General features: G+C 47.1%; 1 protein-coding gene across 20 annotated transcripts in view; it reads right to left on the minus strand.

Moving 5' to 3' along the window:
• Nucleotides 1–1,039: 1,039 nt before the first annotated feature.
• LOC143132571 (protocadherin gamma-A4-like) overlaps nucleotides 1,040–16,416 on the minus strand; it is a 202,319-nt gene continuing 186,942 nt past the window's right edge. For 18 of the 20 annotated variants that reach the window (XM_076292182.1, XM_076292176.1, XM_076292180.1 and 15 more), the window contains exons 2-4: nucleotides 11,623–11,681; nucleotides 6,694–6,854; nucleotides 1,040–4,096 (exon numbers count right to left, since the gene is read on the minus strand). In XM_076292182.1, coding sequence (XP_076148297.1) covers nucleotides 3,750–4,096; nucleotides 6,694–6,854; nucleotides 11,623–11,681 — 567 coding nt within the window. In that variant the 3' untranslated portion in view covers nucleotides 1,040–3,749. The remainder of the gene's footprint in view (nucleotides 4,097–6,693; nucleotides 6,855–11,622; nucleotides 11,682–16,416) is intronic. The other 2 variants (XM_076292173.1, XM_076292186.1) reach the window with 2 other exon arrangements.

Consider the following 16,416-nt stretch of genomic DNA (forward strand, 5'->3'; position numbering starts at 1 on the left):
CTTGTTCACCACACCTCAGGAAACACTTCCAGATGCTGAAATTACTTCAGACACTGCTATATTTATTTGGGTGACAAAGAGGAAACTGGATATAACAGAGCAGATGTGTATGTAATGTTACCAATAATGCATAGAAACATATTCTTTAGATGAACAGGAAGCTTCAAGCAGTGTTGAAATGATTAAGTGTACTCTGACTGTTAAAGATTTACCAAAAACTAAAGGTTTCTGTTATGTGTTTAAGGTCAACTATGAATCATGTTGTGATGGAGACGTTTGTGGCCTTATTTATTTATTATGTCATTAAATAAGCCAGCCCTCATGGAATGACATTTGTTTGTTTTTCTTTTCTATGTTCAGTCCTTTTGGATTTTTGTCTGACTGGCCAGATCTGTCCATGGAACATTTAGTGGGCCTCTGTCCCTGCTCTCTCTGTGTTTGTTATCTGTAGACATACTGCCTGTTCTTTCCCTGGGTAAGTATCACAGGGGTATGATTTTTCCATTGCAGATGATCAGCTTACCGGTACTTGAAGCATTATACATTTGACCCTTGCCTTTTCCAGCACATATGTCCATTTAATTATGCATTACATTCCAGCCTGTCAAATTTTTAATTCTGACTGGGTGGTGTACTACATAAATAACATTATTGTTGTTGTTATTACAACATAATTATTGTACTCATGTTTTTAGTGAGTCTACACTTGTCATGTACAAAGTTACATTGATGTGATCTGTCTTCACTTTTCAATTTCAGTCAATTATTGAGCATTTCTTTTTCTACATTAATTCAAGACCAGACCAACTGACTGTTCATGCAGACAGTCCGAGTCAATGAGGATGAACATGGATGATATTCAACATAAAATAAAGATTTCTTAAAAGATAACAAACTAAAAAACACATAACTAAAATGTTCATGGTCAAGGATTCTTCTTCTAAGGTTCCTTCATACATAACACCACTGGTCATTCAGTATAGCCAACATCCCCTCCCCCCACACCCAAACCGGAAAATAAATCAACATCAGACTGGTAATGATTTCAGAACCTTTTTATTTGAAATGTCAGTGTTCAAGAGAAAATAAAACAGCAAATATAAATATTAGCATATAAAATAAGAGTAACACAGAGGAGGGAGCCGGGAAGGGGACTAAGTGACTTATAAGAAAGAATATTACAGCAGGATATAGAGTATTACGCCATCAGCAGACACACAAACATATAGAATATTTATATTTCATTTCTTCATATAGACATTGAGAAGCATTCTTGCACATATGCACAACTGGAATCACAAAAGAAACAGAAGGAGATTACAAAGGGTTAGAAAGGTATTGTACACGATGTGGTTTCATTTTGTTTTGTTTCATTTTGTTTCGTAGCAAGGTGATGGAGCAAGTGGCATTAACAGAAAACAAAAATGAACACAAAAAATATGCGCGTTACAGCTCACGATTACCTAAACTACATGTGTGTCACTCAATTTTTTTTGTTGTTGATTTTTCCTTCAAAGTTAATCTCTATTTACAGTTGTGTTTGTTAGTTGGCCTTCGTGGTGCTATAGATTACTACATTTCAAACACATATTTTGAAGAGCAATTCAGATTTTTTTTTTTTCCATTACACTTTTTTCCTCGTTTTCCTGAAAACCAAACAATCAAAACAGAAAGAAACAGTCAAAGTAACACATTCCAGTAGTAAGCCACTCACACTGGGCTCTGAATCTGGAAAGGGAGATCTGGTCGGACACTGGAGTTGAGAACAGCCTAGTCTTTACAGCGGTAGCGGCTGCTAGCTATTTACAACCTGGGAAAAGAGTCATCACCATCACATGGGACTGTGCAGGTATGTGCAAGGGAGGAAACCAGCAACAGTGCAGAGGGAGCCGGGGCAACAGAACTGAACTAGGGTCGAAAGTGAGTGAGGCCTCAGAAATACCTTCACCCCTCTTCAACCCCTCTGAGTGGTATGTCCTTTCTAACCACTGGACGGATGAACTGAATATTGCCTGTGATTGGTCAGTGTTCCCCTTTAGACGATACCACTGATTGGGCAGAGGGGGGTGTTTTGAGAGTAGTAGTGTTACTTCTGTACATTCATTAAGTGAAGTCCTCATCTTCCATGTACCCCAGGTGTACCACCCTTACCAGGTACCCTGCACAGCTGCCTGCTCTTTCTCCCTCCACTCCTCACCCTCCAATACAAGCTGCCCCTTCACCACACGGAATAGACAATGAAAAAAAAACCTCCGTCTTATTACACATTGCTTATTCCCTACACACTACAAAACTCAGTTCATTTTAAGGTCAAACAAACAAGCTAGCGTGTTTCATGGTAAGGAAAGAAAGACTCTTTAGAATGGTTGGAGCATAGGGCTCCCCATTTACTACCATAACCTAACTAGGCCACCTACCACAGGCCCTAAAAGTAAAAGTGCTCGCTACGCATTAGGTGGTTGCAATAGTGGGTCACTCACTACTACGTGTCTACAAAGCGCTCACTAGGTGATCAATCACTCGTCCCAGTCCACATCTTCCTTCCCTACAACAGTGCATCTTCAATTATTTGGCTCTCTGTTCCACACTATGCAGTGAGTTTGAGGTTTGAGAGAGGGGGAATTTTACACCTGAAGTCCAACAGCCAGGAAATGGCTCAGACTGTAGTCGTGGTGACGGAAAGAACAACATGGCCTTTCCCAATCACTCAGACCCAAGACACATGGGGCTCATGCTCAATTTATAATGACTTTGAAGGGGGGAAAATAAATGCAAGCATGATATAGCTGAATATACTATACTATGCACATCAAAGCAATACACGGTTCAGGTTGGTGCTACAAATGCATTCGACAAAGGAGTTGCCAAAAAAAGACAACATTCTCTGTCTGAATAAATGCATAGTTTCGTCCGTGGTTACATCTGTGGAAGATTATTCAATGACTCATGCAAATATTGCGGCCTTGGTTTCTAAGATCTACAGGTCAGTCTCTTGTGCCAAACTTTTCAGTGTGTGTGTTTTTTTTTCCAAGGGGAATATCCAACAGTGGTTTTCTAGGCACAAAACAAGCATCTACTCTTCACTTAGCAAAACAGGGATTGAAAAAATAAACAAACCAAAAAAGCCAAACCCCCTGAAATACATTTCAAAATCACTTTGTGTATGTGAAGGAATCCAACAGAAGAATCACAACACAGGATATTGTGTCTTTTGAAAAATAAAAACAGCCAAGATCTTAAAAATCATTATTGTCATCTATAATCAGAAATCCCTCCCTTCATTCTTACATTAGAGTGAATCAGACAAGAACCAACACCACATAGAATAGTGTTATACTTACAGGCCTATATAAGATACAGGAAAAGTCCTTCAAGCAATACACAAGCAATCTGAGGAATCATAACATAAAACAGAATCCAAATTGAATATGAGCTTCCCCGAATTCTTTCCACACTCACTTCCATACACATTCAGAGAGACTTCAGAGACAGTCAAAAATAAACAAACAAACAAACAAAAAAGGAACCTTACAAAAGGAAACAATACTATCCTTCATGGTACATGGATATTACCGGAGTACTTATCGGTTAACATGGCAATCAGTGAGAGGATTATAGAAGCCAGCTGAGGAAAAACAAAAAATGAAGAGAGAGAGAGAGAGAGAGAGAGAGGGCTCCTTCTGTAGCCTCCTCTTTTTCTCCAACTCTATCCACTCGCTCTCTCCATCCATCTCTCTGCCTCTCTTTCTCTACTTCTTCTCCTTCTTGGTGGACTTCTTCTTGCTGGCAGGGGTCTGGGCGGCCTTGGGCGGCTCGGACTGGGCCCCGGGGGCACCACCACCGGCGGCACCGTCGGGCCCAGTGGCCTGGGCTGGAGGCAGGGCCTGCTGCGGGGGCATGTTGGGCAGCATCTGCTGCTGGAGCTGCAGCTGCTGCTGCTGCTGCTGCTGGGGGTTCGAGGTGAGCGTGGCGGTGCTGCCGGGGATGTAGACATTCTGGCGGTAGTCGGGCACGTGCTGCAGGGTGAACTGGGGGCTGTAGCGGGTGCTCAGGCCCATGGTGCCGGGGGTCAGCGTGTTGGTGGCCTCACTCACCTCTGTGGAGGACAGAGAGAGGGAGAGAGAGAGAGAATAGAGAATGGGAGAGAGAGAGAGAGAGAGAGAGGGGGGGGGGGGAAGAGTTATCATCTCGGAAGAGTATCCAGTCAAATGTTACATAACAGGTATAAGAGTGAAATAGAAGAGGGGTGAGAAGGTCATCAGATGAATTTGTAGTAATTTGTGATGACAGTGTAGACAACAGAGTAAACAACAGAGTAGATAAGGGATTTGTCCAGCTGCACTCCATCTAGAACAGGCAGAAAACCCTGTTGAAACAATCTTATGTAACAAGCACTTCTGCATTTTGCAGATGGCTATGTGTGCCAATTATTCATCCAGCCCCCCTCTTTCTTTGTGTACGTGTGTGTGTGTGTGTGTCTGTCTGTGTGTGTGTGTGTGTGTGTGTGTCATGGTGACGTGTCTGTCTGCCTCCCATCCCCCATCCCCACAGCCCCCTGCAATGCAGACGCAGAGAGGTGCTCGCCGCCTCCCCCCTACACCGAGCTGTAAACACTGTCTACATGAGAAAAACAGAACGGGAAAGAAAAACACAGAAGAAGAACGTAGGGAAAGAGAGAAACAGAGGGAGAGAGAGAGGGAGAGAGAGAGAGAATGAAGAGACAGAGTGAGTTAAACAGACGACGGGACTGGCATTTTAGCTGACAGGCATACTGACTTAGCAACGGTAAGCTAACAATGGCCTCCAAGCGTCATTGTTTTTGCTACAGTGACACATGTTTTGGTTAAGCAACAGCCAAGTCATCCCACCGTCTCGCTGACCACATCTGCCTCCATAAAAAACAATGTTCCGGAGGAGGACAGAGAGTGCCAGCGCACAGGAACAGATTCATGGAATATCTGACCGATGCCCAGTGCTTTAAGCGCTTCTAATTTTATGGGTAGAACATGTCCTCTGGGCTGAGATGATTCTTGCCTAATGAAAAGCACAACACGTTCACTTCTCCTTCTTTCTCCATCCCCCTCCCCTCTCTCCTTCTCTACCTCTCTCTTTTCCTTCTCTTTCTGCCTCCCCTCCCCTCTGTCTATCTCTCTCAATAGTGATGTGGCATAGGTCACGACCGCCCCGCAGTCTCAGAGCGCCCGTGGAAATGTCTAGGAGCTCTCTGTTCTGACGCAGGCAGTGGGGGAGGGGAGGGAAGATGGAGGCAGGGAGGGATGGTTGGAATGGGGGAGAGCAAGCCAGGACTGTTACAATGGAAATGATGACGGCAGTTTCTGTTCTGCATGGGCACGATATCCTCAACATTTCTGAGCTGTTTGTGTGTGTGTGTGTGTGTGTGTTTTAGTGACAAAGATAGCAGAAAGAAAGAAAAGCAAAAGGAGCAAAGGCATTTTCTGGAAGGACCCTTTGAATGAGTCATTATGGCTTTGTTTGTTTACTCTCAACTGTGTGTGTGTGTGTGTGTGTGTGTGTGTGTGTGTGTGTCTGTACATGATGTTATCTCCACTGTGCTTCTGATGTGGTCTGAGAATATGTGCCACTTTGAATCTCCATCAGCACTGGCCTGCGTGTCCATGTGTGTGTGCGTGTGTGTGTCCACGTGCCCCGCGTGTCCTCTGTTTACATCTAAAATAGATGCGGGTGTGTGTGTGTGCAGTCCACACTCTGTGGCGGCCGGTGGCCTCTGTGATGTTATTGGATGAAACACGTCCACCCTGGGGCTTCAGTCATTTGTGACATCACCCCACGCACACTAAACCCACAGGCAGGTGTGACAGCAACGGCACAAGCCTGTTCTTCAAGGGCTCAGCGGCTAGTTATGTAATATAAGTGAATGTGTGTGTGTGTGTGTGTGTGTGTGTGTGTGTGTGTGTGTGTGTGTGTGTGTGTGTGTGTGTGTGTGTGTGTGTGTGTCTGTGTTAGGGTGCGTGTTTTGTGTATAGATCTGGTAAAAGCAGTGTCAACCCAATGAGCACTGCTGTCATTGATGGGCACAGAGGCTTCATCAATGAGTCTGGATGCAGCTGCAACGCCTGCAGGGGGGGGGGGACTATGGAGCGACAGAGTCCGGAAGACGAGAGAAACAGAGGAAGAGATAGACAGATAGAGATGGAGAGATAGTAACGAGAACCAGGGAAACGCTCACGACTGGAAGGAAGGATATCCGATCATTATTCTCTCTGGTATGAATTGCAAGGTTATCTAATGGGGGTGGAAATCAGTTTGGAACAGGGCAGAGATGGACAGATGCAGAGAAGGGGGGAGAAGGAGAAGAGGGGAAGAAAAGAGCAAAGACTGATGCCTGCAGGAAAGCAGATGCAAGGAGAAGGGAGGACAAGAAAGAAGAGAAGCCAATAAGAAGAGAAGAAAAGGGAAGAGAAGGAAGAAAAAAGAAGAGAAGAGAAGAAAGAGAAGAAAGAGAAGAGAAGGAAGAAAAGAGAAGAGGAGAAAAGAAGAGAAGGGAAGAAAAAAGAAGAGAAGAGAAGAAGAGAAGCCATGAAGAGAAGAGAAGACATGAAGAGAAGGGCAGACGTAACAGAAGATGAAAGGCAGAGGGAGGTGTAAAAGGATGAGAAGCGAGAGAACATGACAGAACTGAACAAGAGACAAAAGAAATGAAGAGCCAAGAACCTGAGATGAGCAGACAGGAGCGAGGGGATGAGTAGAGAGGAGGGGAGGAGGTGTGAGACGCACCATTGGCGGCAGCCATCAGAGCCTGGAGCTGTTCGGCCTCGGTCGGGGGGTTTGGCCATGGTCCTGTTCCTACGGCAACCTCAGGAGTGGCGGCCGCCCTGCCGGAGAAAGTGAGAAAAGGGGAGGTCTCAGTGCAATTGCCAGATGACAGCCATTTTGGGGCTTCCGTTGCCGGTAGCCTACATGAAAGAGACGTTGTGTGGGATCGTCCCGCAGGAGTAAATAGGGGCTGTGTTTTTATAGGAGGGGAAGGAGCCATGTTGAGTCTGTCTTCTTCTTCAATGTGGTTCTCACGTTATGGTACGGTGAGAAGCAGAAGATCTGACGAAGTTCCACTGCCAGAGGTGACCGGTTGTGGTCAGGCATGTGTTTGTTCACACAGGCAGGTGTGTCACACACACACACACACACACACACACACACACAGCCTGACACATGTCCACACTAGGTGTGCTTCGCCCTCTTCCTGCTCTATTGCCTTGAACCGCACCATGCTATAACTCTTGGGGAACATTAATGAGACCAGAAATGGAAAGGTAACAGCTGCCTAAAAGTGGGCCACCACACACACACTCACACACACAAACACAAAACACACACCACACACACACACACACAAAACACACACCACACACACAAAACATATAGCTGAGTGTTTCCATCTGGCCAGCAAAAGCCTTGTTCAAAGCCTTGTTTAAAAGTGTGTAATTTGCATAAGTGAGGAACAAAAGCAAAAGTACTTCTGTTTTCCATTAGATTTACTTCATTAGCCCGACACACCACTTCTCCACGCAGACAGCCCCATGACTGCAGGACTAACAGTCATTACCAGCCCCAGTGTGCCTGCTTGCCCACACAAAAACAATACTGGCCCACTTTCACTTGGGCTGCTACCATCTCAACCCTATCAGATAACAAGGCTTTACACTGAAGAGGAATAAAAGTCTTCACTACATAAGATGTGCATGTGTCCATAACGTGTCCAAAACATGTGGTCATCATATGTGTAAAGGATCTAAAGAATTGGTGCAGGATCTATGCAGAATTAAGCTTTTATGTAGAATTAATGTACACACTGGATCTATCTGGTATCTATTGTCAATATCAACCAACACTGTACATGTCATGGTTGTACATAATACAACATAATCAGCATAATTGTACATAATCAGCACTAATCACTGAATGCACACTACCAGTGGGCACCACAACAGAAGCTCTCTCTGGCCAGGCGGTCAACAACACAACACATGTTTATGGCGGAGGTGAGCTGGATTTGACCCGTGGTTAGTTAGCGCCTCATACTCATAAAGCCGGCATTCCCACTGCCTCGGGCCCCCGGGGGCCCTCTGTGAGCAGACCGGCTGCACAGGGGCCACTCTGTGCATTATGTCCACTGGGGCCCTGGGCCGGGCCCCACAAGGGGTTAAGAGGATGGCCGGGGGTCTCTCAGGGGCGTGATGGGGTCCCGATGGGGTCCCGCTTCCTGACTTATACGAGCCCAGGGGCCGTAAAACACAACCAAAGTGCTACTCCTTTGGTCTCCTTTGAGACTGTGTGGAGACAATTAACTCCAAAACGTGATGGTGGAGACATCTGCACAACGTACAGGCTTAGAGGAGGAGGAGGAGGAAGTGGAAGAGGAAGGGGGGTGGGGGGTGGGGGGGGGTGGGCATGAGAAAACAGAAATCTGCGAGGAAGGAGAGAAGGAGAAAAACAAATGAAAGAGAGAAAAAAAGATGTTGAAATGAAAAGTGCGGAGCGGGAAAACAGTGGCCTGCCAAAACTCTGCCTGCCAGGCTTCGCAAGGATTGCAAAAAAAAGAATGAAAGAAAAAAAGAAAGGAAGGAGGAGAAATGACGGGAGCCAAAACAAAAAAAAGCCCCTGATCAGAACCAGAGCGGGACACGGAGACGGAGACGTCCGTCCCCACAGCTCAGCTCACGGCTCAGCTCACGGCTCCTCACACGGGTCATTCCCACATCACAAATCTCCCCATGTCTCCTGTGGCCGCAGCCTCACCTCTGGCTATCTCCGCCTTCCACAGAAATAAGTGTGTGTGAAGTGCTTTACGCTGGACACCCTACCAATTACAACATCTAAATCCACATTACGGCAATAACCTACTCATCTTCCAATTTGAAGACACACACACACACACACACACACACACACACACAGACAGACAGACAGACAGACAGACAGACAGACAGACAGACAGACAGACAGACAGACAGACAGACAGACAGACAGACAGACAGACAGACAGACAGACAGACAGACACACACACACACACACACACACACACACACACACACACACACACACACACACACACAGAGTCACACACACAAAGGTCAGTCCTCAGACACTCTAATGTTCTGCCCAGCTAAGCATTGCTAAACTCTGCTAGCTGAGATAAGAACGCCTCGTTTCACACTAATTCGGTCCACTTTGTTTCCGAGGTTTCTTCCCTTCCTGTGGTGGAGATTATCATATCCTGTGGCCGGGATAATCACTTCCTCTGGTCACGACGACAAAGGAGGGATCCCGAATGTGAGCCTCTCACCATGAAGGAGGGCATGTGGGAATGTGGAGTATACTAAACATAGTACGTAGTACGCATGTAAAAAAAACATCGGCCTGAATTTGTTTTACAAAAATCTCTCTGAGACAAGAGGTGAGTTCACAGATGTGTCATGTCACTTACATAAACAGACTGTGTTTGTTCTTTCATCTTGACAAACCCTTCGGGCATATTACTCACCCAAACAAACAAGACAGGAAGAAGGGAAGGAATCACATGATACACCTACACACACGGCTAATCTACAGAGCTTCACGTCCTACAGGCCACAGCCAAGTCGGAAGCAGGAGTACACACCTACACACTTCACACTCTACATGGGAACCCAAGTCTACTGTCTGCCAGGGTCGGCCAGTTATAGCCCAGTGATGACTGAGGCCTCTACCTACACTCCTATACCTTATCCTCCTGGGCGGCGTCCATCTTAGGCAGGGCGAATTGGACTTCGGGCGACTGAAATGATTAAAGATAAACACCATCTTTAAATCCAACATCAGTTTACACAGTTCTAAGCTGTGGGAACTAATGAACTACATTCTTCATAGTTCTTTCAAAAAAGTACTTTCATTTTTGGCATCCAGTGTTACGCCGTATGGAAGAGATTGTTCCAACTCCAATAATACAATAGATCTGATTTGATCCAAATGGTTCTTCCAGGCGTAGAGGCCCTGTGCTCTGCCTGGAATGTGTTGTGCAATGTCTGTTGTGGAAACAGTTGCGGCGCAAGCAGCACCGGCACCAGCTGGCATTAGATAGCCTCGCCGAACGCCCGCCAGCGGAGAGGCGCCAACCGTCCCCCTCGTCTTTATCCTCCCCAAAATTTGATGACAGACTGGACCCCGGGGGGGTGGGGGGGGTATGGGCGGTGGTGTGGACACTACTATTGGTCCCCAACAAAGAACCAGTCCCCTTGTGTGCGGTTTCTTTTTTTAAACAGTTGCACATTATGACACAAGGGAGAGGACACAAGGCCAAACGCTGGTGAAATAAAAGAGCAGATTTTTTTTCAGTCGGCCCTGTCTGGCCAGAACCTGCCTCGAGCAGCTGCTCAGAGGGCCATGGGAGGGAGAGACGTGTCACAGAGCGAGAGGTGGCGGCCATTTTGTTTCATAGCGAGTAGTCTGAGAGAGAAGATTGGAGCTGGAGGGCTGTTGCTTTATTTCATCGTTACGTATGCTTTGTTTTGATTCGATCCCTTCTCTCTGTTCCCGTTCTCTCTCTCTCTCTTCCTCTCTCTCTGTTCCCCTCTTCTTTTAGCCTTGAACTGGAACAGTTTGTTTAGATTCCGCTGTGGCCTTCCAACAGACCTTGACACACAGTACTGTTGCGTGTTTTTTTTTCCCTTTCACACATCCATTTGAAGGTAGAGGAATGCAGAGGCCGTCGACGAGAGAAGGAGGGAGAAAAAGAGGACAAGAGAGGAGAGAGAATGTGTGTGTGTGTGTGTGTGTTTGTGTGTGTGTGTGTGTGTGTGTGTGTGTGTGTCTGTGTGTGTGTGTGTGTGTGTGTGTCTGTGTGTGTGTGTGTGTGTGTGTGTCTGTGTCTGTGTGTTTGTGTTTGTGTGTGTGTGTGTGTGTGTGTGTGTTTGTGTGTGTGTGTGTGTGTGTATTTGTGTGTGTGTGTGTGTGTGTGTGTGTGTGAGTGTATGCAAAAACTTGCAGTGTTAGAATTAAATCTGTAAGCCTTTGCTTTGTGTCCTGCGTCACTACGATGCTATCTGCACTGACAGAACGGTGAGCAAGGGATGGAGAGAGAGAGAGAGGAAGAGAGAGAGAGAAAGAGAGAGAGGAGAGAGAGAGAGAGAGAGAGAGAGAGAGAGAGAGAGAGAGAGAGAGAGAGAGCGTGGAAGAGCCCCCTGGCACTGCAATCTAGCGTCTCCTCCTCGCCTGCTGAGCAGAGCAAGGCGTTGCGCACACAGCAGGAGGCGGGCTGTCATGCAAACACAAACACACACACACACACACACAGACACAAACACACAGACACACACACACACACACATGCAGACAAACACAACACAGCCTGTATACCACACAAAGCAGCTAGCTCATAGCCCCTCCTTCATCCACTCCCTGTTCCTTATAAGCTATTTTCAGCTGAGTATTAAGTGCAGGTCATGTCTCCCTTTGTGTAACTTATAGATGAGATATAGACCTCAGTGTTGTTGCAGAAACCCTTTGGGCTGTTATGTTATGTGAAGCTCCTTGTTGTTGGCTGAGAATAGGTCTGTATGCAGTAGAAGGACACAGGGGGAGAAGGAAGAGATGAGGACACTTACCCACTAGGTCCTGGTCTCTGGTTCTGGTTGAAACGCCAGTCCTGGTTAGGAGGCTTTTGCTGAAATGAGAAAAAAAGAGGAGAACACATTGAGTATGAGTGTGCGTAAGGATGTGTGCATTTCCACAACCCACAAAGGGGGCTCTTTAGAGTCTTTATGTCCCATCCAGGCCCCCGTCCAAGGGCCCAGCTGTGCTGTCTGGAGGACAAAGGAAGGAAGGGGTTAAGATGGCCTGCATACATCCTCTCAGCTCTGGTGGCCATGTTCTTTTCTTTTTTTCCCCTCTCTCTCTCTCTCTCTCTCCGTAATCCACCGAGCATGAAATCTCTCGGAGGGACGGAGAGCAACTCGCGCTGCAGACAAAAGTTTTTAATGAGGACAACAAGAAAAAGAATATCAGGCAAATCGAAATCCGATGACATGTTTTGAGGGGAAGAGAAGATAAGAGAAGAGAAGAGAAGAGAAGAGGTGCGGAATTGTGTTTGTGTACTGCTGTGTGATCAGACATACATTACTTCCCAGAAGAGACAGAAACGAGAAGAAATAAAACAACTACACAAGGGGAACCATCCAGAACATGGAACGTTCCAAAAGCAACAGGAACAGAGCTTCTACAGAAAGACTGTTGTCTCTGTCTCTCTCTCTCTCTCTCTCCCTCCCTCTCTCTCTCTCTCTCTTCACACTACACATAAAAGGGCACACAGGCGTCCCATCTCCAGCACTTAACCCCGTGATTTTAAACCGATAAGGCAGATGCGGCGTTTGCCCGCCAGACGAGAGCAGGACAGTCGGCTGGGGCTCTGCCGGCAAGCACACAATCGTTGCTTGTTTCCCCCCTCGACACGACGGCAAAATGACCACCGGCACTAATTGAAAGACTGTGTGATACAGCGTTCGTGAACAAAGATGGGATTGTGTTTACCCACACTAGTTCCAAAAAAGCTGGAAAATATAAACAAAAAAACTATTTTATAGCAAGCTGTTTGGAAACTATCACTCGTATATCATCATACAGTTTACTTAAGTTGGAAGAATGCGAAAGAGATAGAAGTGGTGGATTTCTAGATAGATAGAAAGATCTCTCTCTCTCTCTCTCTCTGCCTCTCTCTTTTTGGCTGTGCACTGAGGTGCTGAATGGACTCTTGGCACGGGGCCAGTTCGGCATCCTAATCGCGGGAACAGCCCCCTTGAGAGACAAAGTGTGTGTGTGTGTGTGTGTGTGCTTTTGTGTGTGTCTGTGTGTGTGTGTGTTTGGAGGGGTGCAGTTGACTGCTCTGGGGAAGCTGAATTATTGAAAAGGCTTTGCTGTAGGTGACACACATGGGTGCATCGCAACATAAATCACATCTCATTTTACTCTTGCAACAAACTTAAACACACGCACACACAGTAAATATCTGTGTTAATGCATCACAGAGAGAGAGAGAGAGCGAGAGAGAGCGAGAGAGAGAGAGAGAGAGAGGCATACACTATCCCTACTAAAGTAGGACATTCCAAAATATCCGCATTACAGCAGCATACAAGATCAGCTAAACCTATTATTACGATCTCTACTGCCAACAAGCTACAGTACCAGATGACAGACGAAGACCCAGACTATGTACAAACCAAAACAACCCATATAGAGTAGCATGATGGGATTTCATGGAACACAACATATGCCAGGCGTCAACTCTTCTGATTCTTGTAATCCTATACTTCCTGTTCTCTTTGATCTGAACCGGTCGCTCATTTCTATGGGCTGACAGTGACACCTCGGGAGAGATTTGGTGGTTTCCTGTCACGAGCAGCTGCATGCTAGGAGTTCTGCTCTGATACGCCGGAGTCTGTGAGTGTGCTGAGGCTGGCTGCTCGAGGTTACATCTGCTGAGAGGAATTTCAGGTTATAAACAGCAACTTGTGAACACAACCCCACAGTCTTGATGTTGCCATACTAATGACTCTCTCTCCCCTCTCTCTTTGCCCTCACGATAACACCGAGTACATACAAAATGTCGACGAAGACCCGAGAAGATTCTTGTGGGAGGCTTGGTCGTGGAGGTAATGACACATCTCCACACTGACAGAAACCAGAGGGGGGAATTTTTTCTGTCGAGACTTCCGCTCGCTCGCTCTAGGGCTGGGTCGGGAGCGGAAGATTGAGGACGGTGCGATGGTGGGATGCGGAGAGAGGAATAAATACTTCTCCGCTACGTTCCAGGGGCCCGACATTCCATCCCTCTGAGTGAGTCAGTGAGAGGGACTGCGCACTCATGAGGTCATGCTCAAGGTCATGCAGTATCCAATGGCAACACAATGTCTACTGTGTTTGTGTGTGTGTGTGTGTAGTGATGTGGGGGGGTGGGATGGGTGTGTGTGTGTGTGAGTGTGTGTGTAAGTGGGGGGTGGGGTGGGTGTGTGTGAGTGTGTAAGTGGGGGGGTGGGGGTGTATGAGTATGTGGGTATATGCAAACACATGTCCAACGCTCCACTTGAGCGCTTCAACACAGGGATTTCTCTCGACGCGTCTGGTACAGCTTCACATAAAGGGAGACAGGCAGCCCTCAGCCTCCGATGCAAAACGTGCATGCAAACGGCACCGAGCAGAGCTGAGCGTGCCCAGGGGAGACCAAGCGCACATGCTCCGTGCCCTCTCACACAGAACATGAAACCTGTGTGTGTGTGTGTGTGTGTGTGTGTGTGTGTGACGCTTTTCTGCATTTCTCAACTGAAGCCCAATGTTTACCTCTGACAACGAAAAAAACATATTCCTTTGCATCTCCTAAAACTTAAAGCATAATGCTCTTCCACAGTCCATAAAAAAGACAAGTATTAATGATAATCAAATTATCATTCATTCCAGCTATTCCATGGCGGATGTGATTCTACCCTGAGAAGGAAAGCTGCTTTAATACTGGCTTTGTAAATAGCTGACCCAAAACACAACCATAACAAACTTGATGTGTTTGCGGTCTGCTATTGCGCTACGCTCACAGCTCAGAACAAGGTCTGTTTATGAGTTAGTACACAACACAGGCGAGGGGGATTTGGCTACATGTAAATCTGACTTCCAGGTAAGCAGAGTGCTACTGCTAGAGGGGAACCAGGCGCTAATCAACACAGTCACCACATCTGGCCTCCATCTCACTGGCCCCTCACGCACACACACACACACACACACACACGTGTGTGTCCGTGTGCCTCCCAACATGCTCTGCTTCAGAGTGATCGATAGCCTGTTAACCCGTCCGGCACTGCTGCCGCCGCCCCTTTTTAGCTGCTCGTCATGAATGGAGGAAACAGAACCCACCCCCAGCCTCCCGCCAAAAGCGCTCCAGGAAGGGGGCGACCGGCGGGGGGACTCACATCTGGGAGAGAGGACAGCAAAAGCCTGCGCACACCACCAGCACTCAGAGACAGAAAATACCAGAGGAGGCACCACCTCAATCACTGGGTTCCTGCTAAAGAGGAAGTCGCCGTTACCTAACATTGTTTTCCATTCTGAGTGAGTGTGTCTCTGTGTGTGTGTGTGTGTGTGTGTGTGTGTGTGTGTCTGATTGTGTGTGTGTGTGTGTGTGTGTGTGTGTGTGTGTGTGCGCCTCCCTCCTATCCTCTTTTCTCTGTCCTGCTCTCAACTGGTGCAGTGAAAGACAACCCAGTGACACGCAATGCGACTTTTGTTTGATAACACACAACTGGAAACAAAGGAGAGGCCAGATTGCTTCCCCAATCATCACACCACAGGACTCTGCTGTAGATACTGAAAGGACAAAGGGGGGAATTAAAAAAAAAACAAATAACAGAAGAAACCAAACAGCGTAGTTGAGTTATTCACATCCAAAAGCTGTCACAATCTGTGAAGCACAATATAGGGCACAACAAGAAAGCTTAGCGATGGACTTTGTGCAGGACGACAGTGACCGAAGACGGGCATTAATCTGGCACACACGCTCTCATTTCAAGACAACTCTGACCCTGAAAGCCTATGGCTCAGAATCCTGCTGTTCAATGGAGGAAGCAGAACAAAGAAAATGGCTGACAGAAAATGTAGACCTCTATCACCTAACTAAGAACGACTATGAATAAAAGAAACAGCAACAGTGTCTGAAGCTAGGATGAAAGGCTTGTGTGTGTGTGTGTGTGTGTGTGTGTGTGGTGTGTGTGTGTGAGGGAGAGAGAGAGAGAGAGAGAGAGAGGGAGTGAGAGAGAGAGAGAAAGGGGGATTCCAGCATAGCGGGAATCAAGAGTCTCTTTCCTGCTCCTGAGACAGCAGTAAAGGAAGAGGGGTGAAGAGGCAGAGGCAAGCACAAAGCAGGGGAACAGGCAGAAAAGAAGCTGACGCAGTAACAACACCAATCTCCAACACACACACACACACGCTGCCCAGGATACCCTGTGGAGAACACACAGCTCTGCCAGGAACAAGCAAAGGCTTAGCCTCTCTCTCTGTTCCTCTCCCTCTCTCTCTCTCCCTCTCTCTTCCCTGCCTCCCTCTCTCTTTTTCTCTTTCCTGGTTCTGGCCTATTGGTCGTGGGTCCATTAGAAGCCGGGTCCATCTGTCACCATCACTATTCACGTGTGGTCACTTTTCATCCCTCTCTCCTAGTGCCCACCCAGTCCAGTCCAGCCCAGCCCCCACTCCCTCTCCCACCCCTGCACCCTTTCCCCCCCTCCCTCAGACGCACGTGTCACACAAGTGCGGACAGATGGCACCCGGCTGACCCAAGGGATGCGCTGGCTCCCAGAGGGCAAACACGAGGGACTGGGCAAGAAAAAACAGAGATGGAGAGAGAGAAAGAGAGAGAAAGAGAGGGA

This window comes from Alosa pseudoharengus, unplaced genomic scaffold (assembly GCF_046254945.1).
Source record: "Alosa pseudoharengus isolate Yale_2024_CS ecotype anadromous, Long Island Sound unplaced genomic scaffold, YU_APseudo_1.1 YU_APseudo_1.1_scf_19, whole genome shotgun sequence".
Taxonomy (NCBI): Eukaryota; Metazoa; Chordata; class Actinopteri; order Clupeiformes; family Clupeidae; genus Alosa; species Alosa pseudoharengus.